This window comes from Anticarsia gemmatalis, chromosome 18, assembly GCF_050436995.1.
Source record: "Anticarsia gemmatalis isolate Benzon Research Colony breed Stoneville strain chromosome 18, ilAntGemm2 primary, whole genome shotgun sequence".
Lineage (NCBI taxonomy): Eukaryota > Metazoa > Arthropoda > Insecta > Lepidoptera > Erebidae > Anticarsia > Anticarsia gemmatalis.
The window spans coordinates 4,483,011-4,500,879 of record NC_134762.1 but is presented as its reverse complement, the minus strand read 5'-3'; the positions used below and the strand labels follow the sequence as shown (position 1 = coordinate 4,500,879).

Genomic DNA, 17,869 nt, shown 5'->3' with positions numbered 1-17,869 from the left:
GCTTAGTGCGGGTAGCGAACTTTACACCGTGCCCTTTATAAATGTTTTAAACACATTTTAGGCATGCAAGGTTTCGGTAATAGCGCCGAGATAGCCACTGCGTCATACGTGCCTTTTAACAACGTCTTTGAGTCCTGCGACACGTAGTCAAGTGTCTATAGCGATGACAGGTGAAGAGGCACGATGTTCCCGGACTTTACTCGACACGCTACGCTTCGATACGTCAAACCGCCCGATTTTGCTTTCCATATCGCCGATACCACCCTGTTTTCATTAAAATTTCCTAACATCACTGCGTCTGGCTCAAAATTGCGACTTGATTAAATACAAAGGTTTATCCAATAAGCTATTATTTGTGTAGCTCTTGCAGAATTAATTGAGCGTCAATCAAGTGTGGTTATCAAGCTCTGATAGAACGCTATGAATAAGTACCACGCCACGTCTATTTATTTATAAAGAGTATGTGATGTGTTTTGGTGTAGGGGTTAATGACCTCGTGTGATTGGTATATGATGATGTGGAAGAATTTAGAAGGATTTGATGGAAATAAATGTACTAAACGCTCTTAAATGATGATATACGGGTAGTTATTTTTTATAAAATGGATAGGTACAGTCGAGTTCTATAATATGTGACCGTGTTGATGAATCAAAAATATATAGGCAATGTTAAGTTTCATAAAAATCTAAACAGCTTTGCCTTGAAATTAAATGTTTACATTTTGTCACATTATAAATATGTAACTACTAACTACATAATATCAATAATATTGCTACAGACAATGACTCAAAGTATTGTGTTTAGATTTTTACGACTGTACCTATCCAAAGGATAGATAATAATCTCACGTGGTTTAAAATATGAATGTGTTATTTTTACATTTTCACTGTTTACTGTACAGTAGACAGGGATGAGGAAGAGAATGGGTTTTGAGTCTTTTATAGTGGCCAAATGTGAGTTGAAGACTTACTGACGAAAAATTATATACCACTTTTATTGGAAATACTAGCTGACCCGCGCAACTTCGCTTGCGTCACATAAGAGAATGCATCGTAATTTTCCCCGTTTTTGTAACATTTCTCGTTGCTACTCCAATTCTATTAGATGTAGCGTAATGATATATAGCCTATAGCCTTCCTCAATAAATAGGCTATCTAACACTGAAAGAATTTTTCAAATCGGACTAGTAGTTACTGAGATTAGTGCGTTCAAACAAACAAACAAACAAACTCTTCAGCTATATAATATTAGTATAGATAAGCTGCTTTTCTATCAAGCATTACATCAATCCTTTAATTCCCTCAAGTGTGATATAAAATTTATAAAAGAAACTATTATAGAATTACGACTAGCCATTTCAACTGCTATTTTCGTAACGTTTTAAAACCAAAAGCGTGCTTTATTTCTCCCTGAGGCTTAATGCTAGTATTAAAACTTTACATTGAGCTATAAGTTGTTAAAATCATAAAAAGGTGATAATTTTAAAACAGACATTTATTCAATTTTAACATTTAAGAGCCTTTTAGAAATATTTTGTTCAAAATGAGTGTAGTTTATTATAAATAAATAATATTATTTTATGTTATTTGTCAAAATCCGAAGGTCATTGAACTGATATCTTGTAATAAAAGTTCGTACTGTAATTATTACACTTGATTGCCTATCGTATTTCCTTTAGCGACGTTGAAAAGGTCAAGTCTTTTCGGATACCAATTTGTTCCCTTATTTACTCTCATTCGGAATCAAGTAAAACGTTTTCAAATAAGAGTCTAGAAAAATTTAAAGATTTGATGAACATTTATTAACATAAGTAATTCTATTAGAGACTTCTAGAAGCAAGTACTGAATAGGCAGTTAAAATATCTCTGGTATAATTTGCCTTGTTCATCTAACTGAAACTAATGCAAATGTCGACAATTTATTCTATTTCATAGAGGGATGCAAGTATGTAAATATTTTCTCTTCGAATAAACATCATAAATACATATTTATATTTACTCGAGCGATGACGCGTTCCGTATGATGGTGTACAAAGAACTATGATATAATTTATGATAGTATATTTATAAGTCTATCGTTATAAAGCAAAGAGAGACACTAGGAAATAAATATATTTGGACAACTCACACACTGGTAATCTGATGACAAACTTAGCAGAGTGTATTTATTGTACTATGGCAACCAGACAACTGGTTTTTTTAACCAAATTTTGTCCCACTGCAGGTCAAGTCTCCTCCCAAACGATGGGGAGGGTTTAGACCTCGAGTCCACCACGCTGGCTAAGTGCGGGTAGCGAACTTTACGTGTCCTTTATAAATGTTTTAAACACATTTTAGGCATGCAAGGTTTCGGTAATTGCGCCGAGATAGCCACTGCGTCAAACGTGCCTTTTAACAATGTCTTTAAATCCTGCAACACGTAGTCAAGTATCTATAGCTACGTCAGGTGAAGAGGCATGATGTTCCCGGACTTTACTCAACAAACTACGCTTCCGACACATCTAAGTCCCGCGGCAGATATGTCAAACTGCCTGTAGCGCAATTCTCTACAGTCGGTACTCTCGTGTATCGAGAGTTTGACATGAATGTACTGCCAAAATAGGTGCTACGAAGTCATCTAGAGGCTGACTCCGTAAGACACTGATCAGATTTTCGTGCAATATCTTGATGATTAGCCGGTTGTTGGTAGTCGATAGAATCAAGCTACTGATTTTCCTTTCCATGTCGCCGATACCACCCTGTTTTCATTAAAATATCCTAACATCACTGCGTCTGGCTCAAAATTGCGACTTGATTAAATACAAAGGTTTATCCAATAAGCTATTATTTGTGTAGCTCTTGCAGAATTAATTGAGCGTCAATCAAGTGTGGTTATCAAGCTCTGATAGAACGCTATGAATAAGAACCACGCGACGTCTATTTATTTATAAAGACTTTGCTGTGTGTGTTGTTGTAGGGGTTAATGTCCTCGTGTGATTGGTCTACCATGATGTAGAAGAATTTGATGGAAATAAATGTACGACCAATAACGCTCTTTAAACATACTATTTTTTTCATTGAAAACTTTATAACCTGTGTAGATAAGAAAGATTTTTAAGATACTACTAGATTATTTATGTTCAGGAGGAAAACTAAATGGATAATTAATAATTATTTAACCGACTATCGACTGTCCGATTGCTAGACAAAGGAAATAAATAGGATGGATTTCAACTCCTCTACGAACTTGCGTTAAGTTATTGAAAACTCTTTTGTAACAAACACTCTGTTGTCCACAGCAAGTATGTGTGCTTTGGAGTGTATTTAGATCTATAATATAAAAATGAATCGCTTAATATGTTGCTAAGCGCAAATCTCGAAAGCAGGTGAACCGATTTCGCTGATTCTTTTTTATTATATACCTTGAAGTAAGATGGTTGTTAAGAAGAAAAAAAAATTAAAAACATATATAAAAAATACAGAATCGACTGTTAGGCGGTACAAAGTTCGCCGGGTCAGATAGTAATTCCTAAAAATTACAATAATTAATGATATGTCCCTGAAAGTCTTATTTATCAACATTGTTTTGCAAAATACAAACATCTTTGAATACCAATTTCCAAACTATAGCTAGGACAGGAGATTAATATTTGCTTATTTCCTTTCAGTCATAAACTTTAGGATATAGCTTAAGTTTTGTACCGAAAACAGATCTTCAGAAATCGTATAAATCGAAGTACTTATTATAGTTATTCATATTTTATGTTTTAAAGCTTGCGTATTAAGATTTATGAGTTAACCGAGAAACTTCTAGTAATGTAGTATTTTGCAAACATGCACATTATCATACTGGAAACAGTTTTTATTATACATATTTTTTTGGTTTGTTGTATAAATGTCTTATGATATTTTGAGGTATTACACCGTTTTTACTTCACATAATCATGTTGTAAGTAGTTTAGTTATTTACAAAGTTATTTTAGCCATTCTTAAGGGCTTTACGACTGTTATTTCATCAAACAACCGAATTTCGCACGCATGTCCAATCACGTACCATTGAGTTTAAATTAGTGGTAAACCACTTATGAATTAACTGCAACAAAGGTCAACTCACTAATCTGGGGGCCATCACGTATCTCAGTTGAGAACTATTCTGAAATGCTGTTCATTGTTTTCTCCCTTAGATTACAGTGATCAGTACGTTATGTCAAAGCAGCAATGTACTGATTACTGCCCATCATTTTGACGTACACTAGTTCAACTGCGATACGTGATAAACCCGCTGTACTGTATAGCTTTTAATAAAAAGGACTAATCTATACTTCTATACTAATATTATAAAGCTGAAGAGTTTGTTTGTTTGAACGCGCTAATCTTAGGAACTACGGGTCCGATTGGAAAAAATATTTTAGTGTTAGATAGCCCATTTATCGAGGAAGGCTTTAAGCTATATACGCTACGACCAATAGGAGCAGAGCAGCAGTAAAAAATGTTACAAAAACGGTTAAAATTTTGACCCATTCTCTCTTATGTGACGCAAGCGAAGTTGCGCGAGTCAGCTAGTAATAATATATTTTTCAATCTACTTTCATTTCATAGGTTATTAGCCTCTCTGAAAGCAGTCACCTGAAACAGTAGTGATGTGAAACAATTTGTTGCGTCACTTGTTTTTGAACGAAACCGTGTCGGGTCTATCGGGACTCGCCGAGTCAGCGCTTGCATTATTTGTCAACTTATTTACACATTTTGTTTGTTGCGAAGAATAATAACAAAGAGAATTTATTGAAGATCTACCATGAGATTGTGACCCATCAGTTTTGCTCATAAGTTAGTTTTACTCAATAACAGGACGCTCTGCTTAGTGTGAGTTATCCAATGATATTTATATTTATTTTATTATATTAACTACAGTCAATTCTTGTGGTTCTTTTATAGAGTAAGATCCCAAAGCTGCCAGACCTACGTCATTTTAGCAAAGCTGAAACTTTGAGGATTGTTAGTATAAAGGGTCTGTTAAGAGGTATGCACATCCACTACCTTGAAAGCGGGGCCGTTTCTGAGGTAGCGCGGAGTGAAGGTGCGTAAAAAACGACCCCACCTACGTTATAGTAGCAAAGTTGGTTTTCAGATATGTTATTAATGATATTATGTAGAATTAAAATTGACTATTGCCAGACCGTTTCCTGGGGCCATTACTTCTGCCAGACGCCTTAAATGTTATAAAAAAATGAGGTCAACTACGTCATAGTAGCAAGCCTAAATTTTATATATGTTATTAAAGGTACAATTTTAAGACCCCCTGTATGCGGACAGACCATTCCGCAGGGCCCTTCGTCCCCTAGACGCCATTAAACTTTCCCTATGAGTGCGAGAGTAAGAGCATTATTCATACGCATAAATGAAAAACAATTGAATTAAAAAAATAAAAATTGAAAAATTATTGAATACTAACTGACCCGCGCATCTTTACTTGCGTCACTTAAGAGAAATAGGTCAAAATGTTACATAAACGGGTTATGTAACATTTTTCACTGGTACTCTGCTCCTATTGGTCGTAGCGTGGGAGATATATAGCTTATAGCTTTTCTCAATAAATAGGCTATCCAATAGTAAAATATTTTTTTATTCGCACCAGTAGTTCCTGAGATTAGCGCGTTCACACAAACAAACAAACTTCTCAGCTTTATAAAATTAGTATAGATTAAAAGTACTTGGAATGTTTAGAAAGATAAGTAACATTATTTTGGGAATTATTTTAAAAATAGATATGGTTTACACTATTGACAAAAATTATGAAAAAAAATTGTAGTCATTCATCATCATCATCATTATCTGAGCTCTTACTTCCCTCATCAAATTGAATATTTAAACCATCTCCACCATCGTCTTCCTTGTTACTTGAATTCTCTGTAAAAAAAAATGTAGGTAATGATGTTGAAAACAGTTACAAGTAGGTATATTGAAATAATTTATAGTTAAAATAAAATACCTAATTCGTTTTCAAGTGATTCGCTTACGAAACTTGGCAATTGGTCACCATCAAACCACTTAAAATGATAATGGTTATCCTTTAGAACCCACCCTTTATTTGCTGGGCTTAAAATGCTAGGACGCTTTATATGAGCATTACTCCAGACACCCGCAATATAATTTGCTCGTCGAAATTGTTGAAGCAATTCAGATTTACAAGGAGGTAAATTACTTGCGTCGAATTTTTTAACATTTTGCCGGTGGAATTTCTCATTCACATCGCCGACTGTATACGTGTTAATGAAAAGTTGTAGCCGTGCAGCATCTACATCAATTAATCCGGGAACATTATATAACTCGCAGATAAATTTTTGAATTACATCAAATATATTTTGTTCCTTCGCTTTATCAATAGATAATTCAACTTCTCCGAATTGAACAAAAGCTTCTTGATATTCTGGCGATTTCTTTAAAATTTTAAATGGTCTGAGCTGAATTGATGTAGATCCTGCACGGCTACAACTTTTCATTAACACGTATACAGTCGGCGATGTGAATGAGAAATTCCACCGGCAAAATGTTAAAAAATTCGACGCAAGTAATTTACCTCCTTGTAAATCTGAATTGCTTCAACAATTTTGACGAGCAAATTATATTGCGGGTGTCTGGAGTAATGCTCATATAAAGCGTCCTAGCATTTTAAGCCCAGCAAATAAAGGGTGGGTTCTAAAGGATAACCATTATCATTTTAAGTGGTTTGATGGTGACCAATTGCCAAGTTTCGTAAGCGAATCACTTGAAAACGAATTAGGTATTTTATTTTAACTATAAATTATTTCAATATACCTACTTGTAACTGTTTTCAAATCATTACCTACATTTTTTTTTACAGAGAATTCAAGTAACAATGAAGACGATGGTGGAGATGGTTTAAATATTCAATTTGATGAGGGAAGTAAGAGCTCAGATAATGATGATGATGATGAATGACTACAATTTTTTTTTCATAATTTTTGTCAATAGTGTAAACCATATCTATTTTTAAAATAATTCCCAAAATAATGTTACTTATCTTTCTAAACATTCCAAGTACTTTTAATCTATACTAATTTTATAAAGCTGAGAAGTTTGTTTGTTTGTGTGAACGCGCTAATCTCAGGAACTACTGGTGCGAATAAAAAAATATTTTACTGTTGGATAGCCTATTTATTGAGAAAAGCTATAAGCTATATATCTCCCACGCTACGACCAATAGGAGCAGAGTACCAGTGAAAAATGTTACATAACCCGTTTATGTAACATTTTGACCTATTTCTCTTAAGTGACGCAAGCAAAGATGCGCGGGTCAGTTAGTATTCAATAATTTTTCAATTTTTATTTTTTTAATTCAATTGTTTTTCATTTATGCGTATGAATAATGCTCTTACTCTCGCACTCGTAGGGAAAGTTTAATGGCGTCTAGGGGACGAAGGGCCCTGCGGAATGGTCTGTCCGCATACAGGGGGTCTTAAAATTGTACCTTTAATAACATATATAAAATTTAGGCTTGCTACTATGACGTAGTTGACCTCATTTTTTTATAACATTTAAGGCGTCTGGCAGAAGTAATGGCCCCGGGAAACGGTCTGGCAATAGTCAATTTTAATTCTACATAATATCATTAATAACATATCTGAAAACCAACTTTGCTACTATAACGTAGGTGGGGTCGTTTTTTACGCACCTTCACTCCGCGCTACCTCAGAAACGGCCCCGCTTTCAAGGTAGTGGATGTGCATACCTCTTAACAGACCCTTAATACTAACAATCCTCAAAATTTCAGCTTTGCTAAAATGACGTAGGTCTGGCAGCTCTGGGATCTTGGTCACATGTATTTTTGTTTTAATACTAAATTGATTTCTTCCTTTATAGCTTACTTGCACTTAAATTCCATTAGCTAAAGTTGCATTTAAAATAATATCCCATAGCCAGTTGCGCTCACCGGTCGGTAAACGATGTGTGGGTTAAGCGATCCTTGGCGCGGTCACTCCATAGATGGGTGACCGCATGTGTTTGACCGAGTATTCGAACTGGGTGTCTCCGTGCTTCGAAGGGCACGTTAAAAGTCGGTCCCGGTTGTTAACTACTACGATAATAGTCGTTAAGCCATTTCAATTGCCTTTCGGCGGCTTGAATAACTTTGACAGTAGGTTGACCACTAACCATACGATAAGAAGAAGAAGATTTAAAATATATTTTAGATTCATCTTACATACTTATTTTAGTAAGAGTGTAGGTACTTTACTTTTGATATTATCGACTTCGTTTCGTTCAAATTGCAAATCACAGTTATATTTGACATTTGGCCGCTCATTATTAATTCTTCTTACGTACGCTAGAGGCGCCACTAAACGTGCCATATAAAAGTCGCCGATGCGTGTACGATAAGAAACTGGCCAGAGATTCGTGACATTCGTAAGATCTAGGGTTCTACAGATCTAGAATACTAATATTTAAAATCCTTATCAGTAAAATTAAAGTTATTTTCTTATAAAAACCATACGTTAGGTAGAATATGGGTGTTGTCTAATTCTGTCCATAGCGCAAGATTTGCACTATTCCGCTCGGAAGTCGTGTTTTCGATTTTTACTTGAAATAAATATCTGTTTGAATAGTTAAAATGATTTAAGTTACAAGATAAATAGTCAGCTGTCTGTTAAATTTTAAAAACGCCAACGGCATATCGTTCAGTTTTAGTGTATATTCAGTAAACCAGTAGTTATTTCTAATAAGAGTATATTAATATGTGCTTCCAATCAGTGTTCGTAATACATTTTATCTCCCTAGTTTATCGATAGCTGGTAACGAATAGCCTCTTAGCTCTACGCTCGAAGCACTCAGCCGTAACGTAACACTGTCAAAAAACACTTCAAAATAAAACAAAAGCCAAGAATCATTCCCTGGCGAAGAAGTTTACCACTTCAAACAATTTTGTTTGAAATAAAAAGAAAACTTGTTCTTTCCTTAATGTGTTTGCGCTGTTTAGAATTGTTCAAACGTTAAAGAGTAACAAAAAACTTTCTAGATTCTATTTGCTTAAGTAAATTATTTGTACGTGCGTATGGAAGTACACTACGTGTTTTGAGAGCTTCTTGAATTAGTTATGTTTGTGTCTTTTCCGTGCTCCGAATGTCGCAATTTCTTCGTAAATCAAATTATTAATGTACTACCTTCATTCCGCGACTTCACCTGTGTAAAAGATGACTTCAGGCAAGCTTTTTTTGTGAAGTGGATAGTATGTTTTTTTTTGGGTTTTAGTCCGTATACCCATAAGCCACGAGTCGAGACAACCACTGCTCTACCTCCTTGGGTGCAGTAATGCATTAGTAGTTAGGTAAATAACGTTGGTTTTAGGCGTTTTTTGGTGTATATTTATGCTTAAAACTAAAAAATGTGCCTTTATTTTTTCAATATACATACGTACATAATATGATAGCTAAAATTTCATTATAATTTTCTTTATTTTACTTGAAATTTATGTTAACTTAACTCAATACTTTCTAAGCCAATGCAATTTCGGGCAAACGGCATACAATAATTTTATTTATGAAAGAAAAATCTTGACTGATTTGATTTTTACACTGGAATTGCGGGTAAAAGCTAGTCTAGATTAAGTTACAGTATTCGCCTGACTGTATTACTGAAGTTTTCTTGAAAGGTTAAACTGTCATCCACTTGCTACTTCACAAACTTAGGGTTGCCAGATGGCCGGATTTCCGGGATTGTCCCGGAATTTGCGTGATGTCCCGTGTCCAGTAATTTACTTTGATGTTCCGGAATAGAAACAATACTAGTTTTTTACAGTTAATATACTACGTCGTTTTTTCTCGTTATTCCTACTAATGGCTGTTACACACATTCCGGTGGCAAGATGCCGCGCAGAGCTGTCAAATGCTCGAATGTTACAACAAATGACGCCGGCAAGCCGCGTAAGCCGCAGGCACTCACAGCGGCATGGCAGCCGGCACCCCGGCAGCCAAGCCGGTACTGTGTGTAGCAGCCCTAAGTGTAGTCTCGGTCCGGAGACCAAAACTCTTATTCGAAAATGTCCTGGATCTGGCAACCCTATTCACCATACAAGTTGGAAGTAGTTTAGTTTTTAAACTCCTTAGTATTATACTGCAGTATTATCCTTTGTATCCAAGGCTTAGCTGTTTGAAGATAATAGCAGTAACAGAATATGGTCGTAGTATTTAAGCTAAATTGTACATGCTTAAGAGAATTAGTTTAAAGTTGTTTCTATTTGTTTTTAATTAATATAGCAGTCAAAACAAGCGGAGATTTTATGACTACTTATTATTTATTAAAAAGAGCAATGAAAAAGACTCTCTAAATACTTGGATACTTTGAATTCAAAGAAGGTTCTTGGTGGTCTACTAATTGTAAACGTAATTGTAAATTATCAACTTAGTTCCAATATTCAGATTAGGTAATAAGACTTTGAAGTACTATGTTAGAAAATTCGAAGCAAACTGCTGAAGATTGGTAATTTTCTCGTTAACTAAGAAAAGGAAAGTAGTTTCAAACATGGCCATTATCGAATGGACCTAATACGTGTGAAATCAAAACGTTTCTCAATCGATACATCTACCCACTAACTCATCGAAAAACACGATAATAAGCAATTGGGGAAAGGCACGTCTTACTTTTCAAGGACATAAACCTATGTGTCCTTTTTGGAACGATTAATTCAATTACACTGACACAAGTGGACATTCCAAATAGCAGTAGCGAAAAAAATCTTATTTTCTAAGTGGTCCACAAATTGCTTTCCTTCATAAGAAGCAGTCATTATTTTCTTACAATATTTGTTCGAACTGTCGTCTTGCCAATGCCGACTGTTGGCGCAGCTATACACATGGGACCGTAATTCCTTTGAATGTTTATACAAGGCCGAATAAAAGAAACGCGAAAGTTGTAGCCGCAACTCAAAGCGGTATTTTCTCATTAACATAATGTACTCTGATAAATATCCGAGGAATCAAATCTTTTAGGACATTGCTGTGTTTGCCGATTTCAGCTTGTAGACTAATATTCTGACTGTTTTGCCTCTATTTGGGTATCTATACTAATATTATAAAGCTGAAGAGTTTGTTTGTTTGTTTGAACGGGCTAATCTCAGGAACTACTGGTCCGATTTGAAAATGTATTTCAGTGTTTGATAGCCCATTTATCGAGGGAGGCTATAGGCTATATATCATCACGCTACGACTAATAGGATCAGAGTACCAGTAAAAATGTTACAAAACGGGGAAAATTATAAAAGAAAAGAAGTTGCGCGGGTCAGCTAGTGTTAAGATAAGAGTCATGCCTGAATTGCTAATGTTTTGTCCTACTGCTCAACCTGGGTCACCTTAGGAATGGGTCGATAGTTTGCGACTAAAACTAATATATAGTTGTAACTTATAAAAAGTCTGCAGACTCCTATAAGTATTAGCTGTTTTCGTCGCAAATTTACTTTCTGAAACATATACTTTAAAAAAAAATGGATTTAATTCTGTAATAGCTTATAACAGCACAAACGACGAATTGCATTAAAATCATATCAAAATACCAAGTAATTTCTTCAAATAGGAAATTATTGACCATTGAAATATCTCGAAGAAATGGATTACTAGAAAAATCACGTCATAATGATGACGTAGTCTTTACGGCATTCTTCTTCTTATCGTATGGTTAGTTGTCAACCTAGTGTCAAAGTTGTTCAAGCCGCCCGAAGGCCTTTGACGTGGTTTATCGACTGTTATCTTAATTGACAACAACCGGGACCGACTTTTGACGTAACCTCCGAAGCACGGAGACGCCCTGTTCAAATACCCCTATGCGGTCACCCATCTATGGAATGACCGCGCCAAGGGTTGCTTAACCCGCAGATCGTTAACCGACCGGTGAGCGCAACTGGCTACGGGCGCCTTTTTCGGCATAATTCAAGTAAATAGGTAGGTATAGTGTTTGGTTTCTTCCGTACTCCTGCTACTCCTGCCAATCTCCTACAAAAGCTATTAGAAGACAAACGTCGGGACTTTGATAAGGATCGGAGGACTGTTTACCAAACATATTGGGTGCTAAATATTCAACGAACTATTATTGTAAAACTCGTTTTCTTATATACCGAGGAATGCGACGTAATTTGAAACGACCCGACGCGTATGGGAAAGTTTGAAAAATTCGCCTTTGGTACTATGTTTTGATTTAAATTTAAGGCGTAGTTTTGAGGTATCCTCATAAATGTGTAACTTTGTCTTTATTGATGACTAGCTGACTCGCGCAACTTCGCTTGCGTTACATAAGAGAGAATGGGTCAATAATTTCCCCGTTTTTGTAACAATTTTTAATGGTAATCTGCGCCTATTGGTCATAGCGTGATGATATATAGCCTATAGCCTTCCTCAATAAATTGGCTATCTAACACTGAAATAATTTTTCAAATCGGACCAGTAGTTCATGAGATTAGTGCGTTCAAACAAACAAACAAACAAATTCTTCAGCTCTATAATATTAGTATAGAAAATAATATGATCATGTTTTTTTCGTGGTGCCAGTAAAGAGATATTTTGTTTTGAAGCTTGTTTAATTTGTTTTCGTCGCGTTAGCAGTGCTGCGTAGCTTTCGTCGCTAACGTAGGACAATGGGTAACATCGCGAGACAATTCAACTTGGTCGTTACTGTTATTGTAACGATGCAATAACATTTTAAATCTCTTGTTTTATTTTTCTTCAAAGTATATTAGATTTTTCTGTGCACTTAATGTTGCCAACGTGTCGAGTTAATCGTTTTATTTTGCTTAACTCTAGTTTTTATTTCGTTTGATTTTTGAAGAAAAAGCATTGTGTTGTGAGTTTTCGCTTTTAATATTAGAACGTCTCGTTTTGTGACATATGTGAGTATGTTATTCTAGGTTCGCTAGCTCATCTCATATTTATAGTTAACTCAAAGTTTACTTAAAAGCCCGAGAAATCTTTTAAACGCACAAAGACGCAGAAGCAAAAGCAAGTATTTAGTATATAGTTTAAACTGAGGTATGTAATAACGAGTCCACATTTCAGACTGTCAGCCATGTTAAGTCAGCAGGGCCAATAATAATAACTAAGTTCTGAGGCCTACGTCAGAACAAACCTTTTTTATTTATATTACTTTTGTTTTATTATTATAGACTTCGTACGTGTTATTTTTTACAGACAGAATTTTTGTTAAGAAAGTTTTGAAAATCTGATGTTTTTTTCTGAAATATGTTTGTGTAGTGTTTGCATTTATTTTATGAGTAAGTATAAGGCAATATTAATGATTTATACCTCGTCACAATATAATATATGTATGTATGTCTTATTTGGTAGATAAGTTATGTAAATACTAGTTGACCCACGCAACTTCGCTTGCGTCACATAAGAGAGAATGGGTCATGATTTTCCTCGTTTTTGTAACATTTTTTACTGGTACTCTGCTCCTATTGGTCGTAGCGTGATGATATATAGCCTATAGCCTTCCTCGATAAATGGGCTATCTAACACTGAAGTTCCTGAGTTTAGCGCGTTCAAACAAACGAACAAACTCTTCAGCATTATAATATTAGTATAGATTAAAAAAAAGAAACATAAGCTCGGGCTCCGAATTGATGTAGTGGTTGTTTCTGTGCTGCCGATCATAAAAATCGTTATTTCAGACGTAAACATCGAGATCAAATATTTTTTAAGTAGGAAAAAATATATTTTTATAGCAATCGGTGCAAAACGCATAAGCGTTGGGCAACATCTGCTGCAGTGTTCACTGTAGCTGGCGGCCATATTGCCTAACCAAAAATAAAAAGTGAAACTAGACTAGCTGATGCTTTTTCCCAGAACAAAGTATACGTATATTATCAGTAATACACTAATATCGGATTTGACCAAATATGTATTTGTATCTTGCATTCTGCCAATGGTCATTCGGGCATGTTGCCAATATTTTGAACTCATGACTGATGTGGCAGATATAGAATTTATGAGTTCAAGATGAGTAATACGTATTTATAGTGAATCGGTTAAGATAGCAGAGTAATCAAATAATTTTGTTTTGAGGGCATTCAAGTTATAAGCGGAATTATGAAAATATAATTATTATTTACGGTTAAGGCTAAACTAGAACGCAATAAATATATTTTACCCCTGGTTTCTGAGGTACATTTCGCCGTAGTTTATCCATTCAATAGCGTAATGTAGCGTTAAACTCATACAAAAAACGCTACTAAACTACCGCTAAATATACTCAGAAACCGGAGGTTAATGACCTTTTTCATGTGCAGATTGGATTCACAACATTCGATAATTGAAAAGCGTATAAACTTATTTCAACAACGCAAACGTTTATTTTTTTGATTGAATCTTTATACACACAGTGTACAGGCGTAATAAATAAAAATTGTACCTATTACATGTACATATATAAAGTACTGACTAGTCGTTAACGCGGTCACCTTGCCGCAAAAAGAGTAGCGCTACAGGTAGTAGTGCAGATTTCGAAAATACTTATATGAGACTTATATACTTCCAAAAACATACTGTTTATCACTTGTCTGGTTACCATAGTCCAAGCTCTGTTTAGTACGCAATCAGATGTCCGGGTGTGAGTTATCTAAATAAATGCATGATAATATAATGTCCACGACAACATACTATATAGCTGCATAAATGTATATTTTTGTTCTTGTTCGCAGGGCCACCTACGTGTCAGTGTTAACGATATCAGCGTTTTCCCTGGAGCGTTACCTGGCGATCTGCCATCCCCTGCACCTGTACGCCATGGCTGGTCTCACGAGGGCATCTCGCATCATCCTCGTGCTTTGGATCATCTCCATCATTTGCGCCTCGCCCTTTGCCGTCTACTCGGAAATTAGCTACAGGGATTATCCGCCAAGTAAGTGGTTTTGATGGAGTTTTTATAGTTAGTAAACAACTGTTATTATAATCATATTCAGTTGATCTTTCAACTGAATATGATTATAATATTACGAGCTGACCCGGCAAACGTTGTTTTGCCATAAAAATTAAATAAAAAAACATTGTCCAGCGGACAAAATTGTGAATCTGAACCATTCTCAGATCCCCTTGAACACACATAAAAAATTTCATCAAAATCGGTCCAGTCGTTTAAGAGAAGTTCAGTGACATACACACTTACAGAAGAATTATATACAGGGTGTCCCAAAACTCAACGATAATCCGAGACAGGATGAAAGGCCAAGTCATACCGGTTCTAGGAAAAATTAAAAAAAAATCCATGTCACTTAGTTCAGCAATAATAGACACTTTTCAAAAAAGTTGAAATTCCACACCCTTGGTCGCATTTTCAAGTCCTGTGATCACTAATGTCACAATTTCGCTGTGTTTTTTTAGAATTTCGTGATCTTCATTAAATATGCTATTAATCGTAAAACAAATTAATGCACAAAACATTGTCAATTTAATAAAAAAAGTTAAGTTTTAGTGAGTCATGGTTCACAAAAATATCGTTAGTTAACTTTGACGCTTCATATTGAAAAAAAAATGTACTACACTACCCTTAGCAAGTTATTTCAAAAGTTGGCGCATTTAATCAAGATTTCAAAATGGTGCAATACTTGCCACTTTTCTTGCCATTAAAAATGTTATTTTTATTTGAACGACGAGTATCCTCGAAAATGGATCGGACGCAGTGATACAATTGTATGGCCTCCTCGTTCCCCCGATCTAAATCCAGTAGATATTTTTAACTGGGAATGCATAAAATAAAAAGTCTATACAAAATCTATTAGAACTTCGCCAGAAAATTGACACAGCGTCAGAGGAAATAAATGCAAGGAATTTTGCTTGACTGGTGCAAAGGTCTTTTGTAAGGCGTTGCAGAGCCTGTATTCGTGCCAGAGGAAAACAATTCGGAATTACTTTAGTTTAAGGAGAATAATTAAATGAGAACCCGTCGTTCTTATTTAATTCGTTCATTCTTTTTTTTATTACTATTACCTATTATGTTTATTACATTAAATATTGGTTATGGACTGACTCAATTACCTCTTTACTAAAAATAATTGCTTTCCTCTGGCACGAATACATGCTCTGCAACGGCGTACAAAAGATCTTTTTACCAGTCAAGCAAAATTCCTTGCATTTATTTCCTCTGACGCTGTGTCAATTTTCTGGCGAAGTTCTAATAGATTTGATATAGACTTTTTATTTTATGCATTCCCAGTAAAAAATATCTACTGGATTTAGATCGGGGGAACGAGGAGGCCATACATTTGTACCACTGCGTCCGATCCATTTTCGAGGATACTCGTCGTTCAAATAAAAATACTTAACATTTTTAGTGGCAAGAAAAGTGGCAAGTATTGCACCATTTTGAAATCTTGATTAAATGCGCCAACTTTTGAAATAACTTGCCAAGGGTAGTGTAGTACATTTTTTATTCAATATGAAGCGTCAAAGTTAACTAACAATATTTTTATGAACCATGACTCAGTAAAACTTAACTTTTTTTATTAAATTGACAATGTTTTGTGCATTAATTTGTTTTACGATTAATAGCATATTTAATGAAGATCACGAAATTCTAAAAAAACACAGCGAAATTGTGACATTAGTGATCACAGGACTTGAAAATGCGACCAAGGGTGTGGAATTTCAACTTTTTTGAAAAGTGTCTATTATTGCTGAACTAAGTGACATGGATTTTTTTTTTAATTTTTCCTAGAACCGGTATGACTTGGCCTTTCATCCTGTCTCGGATTATCGTTGAGTTTTGGGACATACTTACCGTCAGTATAGTAGTAGTGTAGTAGTAATCAGATCTATGTGTAGGTAGCAGTGTGAATTACATTTTATAATTGAATATTACGTTCTTATGTAGCTTGGCAACTAAATACTTAAAATTTTTACTTTGGTGGTTAGGTAAAAATATGTTGATGATAGCGTGATGATTTCATGTAATAATAAAAAGTTCTAGTAAATCAAGAGCGAAAAAAATGTGACGTTTGGAAAAGTAAGTAAGTTTGGAAAGTCTTAATATTATAAACAAAAACTATTGTAACATGTTAAGCTACGATTTGTAAAGCGGGCGCGAAGTTGTATATTCGAATAGTAATATATTACCAACAAAAAGGCGAGAGAATCCCTTTCTATCACTTACATCACAAAGATAGGGTTTTACCTACTTATTTCCTGAATGCAAACTATTTGAAAGTTGTAAACAAATAGAATCCTTTTGCGCGAGACGCGAGAGAACTTTGATCTTTACCGTCTACTTACTCAGGACCCTTCCGGCCTAGTTTCCTTGGATACCTTACATTATAAAGTTTGTGGCACTCGTGACACAATTTTTTATACCTTGTGTGTTAGGCTAAAGTACCTACGCACAAAGCTCTATTAAAGACAACCGCGTTAGGCATTTTATAATGTTACCAGTAGGCACTTTCGACTATCGGGAGTTTGACATTTAAAATGTACTGAAAATACAGTTTCTCCGACGCCTACTAGAGGCGCTTAACCGAATGTCATATATTTTTTTTCCGGGAACTAGCCGGTTGTCAGTAGTTGATAGCTGTAGATAATCGAGGTACAGTAGCGCAATTCTCTACAGTTGGTACTGTCGAGTATCGAAAGTTTGACATTTCATATGTAATTATGTACTGCCAAAATATTTCCTACATCACCCGTTAGAGGCGCTAACCAGTTTTTGATACAAAATGTCTTGATGTCTAGCCGGTTGCCGGTAGTCGATAGTAGTAGAGAATCGAGCTACTGTAGCGCAATTCTGTGTACAGTCGGTAGATGCCAAAATCTCGATAGTCGTCGATCAACTGTAGAAAATCGCGCTGTTGTACAGTCGAGTTCTATAATATGTGATCGTGTTGGTGAATCAAAAATATATAGGCA

The 17,869-nt window shown here is 35.2% G+C and overlaps 1 protein-coding gene across 1 annotated transcript in view; it reads left to right on the top strand.

Moving 5' to 3' along the window:
- Positions 1-17,869, top strand: part of LOC142980675 (neuropeptides capa receptor-like) — a 139,359-nt gene that overhangs the window by 12,210 nt on the left and 109,280 nt on the right. Inside the window, exon 3 of the mRNA XM_076126187.1 lies at positions 14,677-14,876. Coding sequence (XP_075982302.1) covers positions 14,677-14,876 — 200 coding nt within the window. The remainder of the gene's footprint in view (positions 1-14,676; positions 14,877-17,869) is intronic.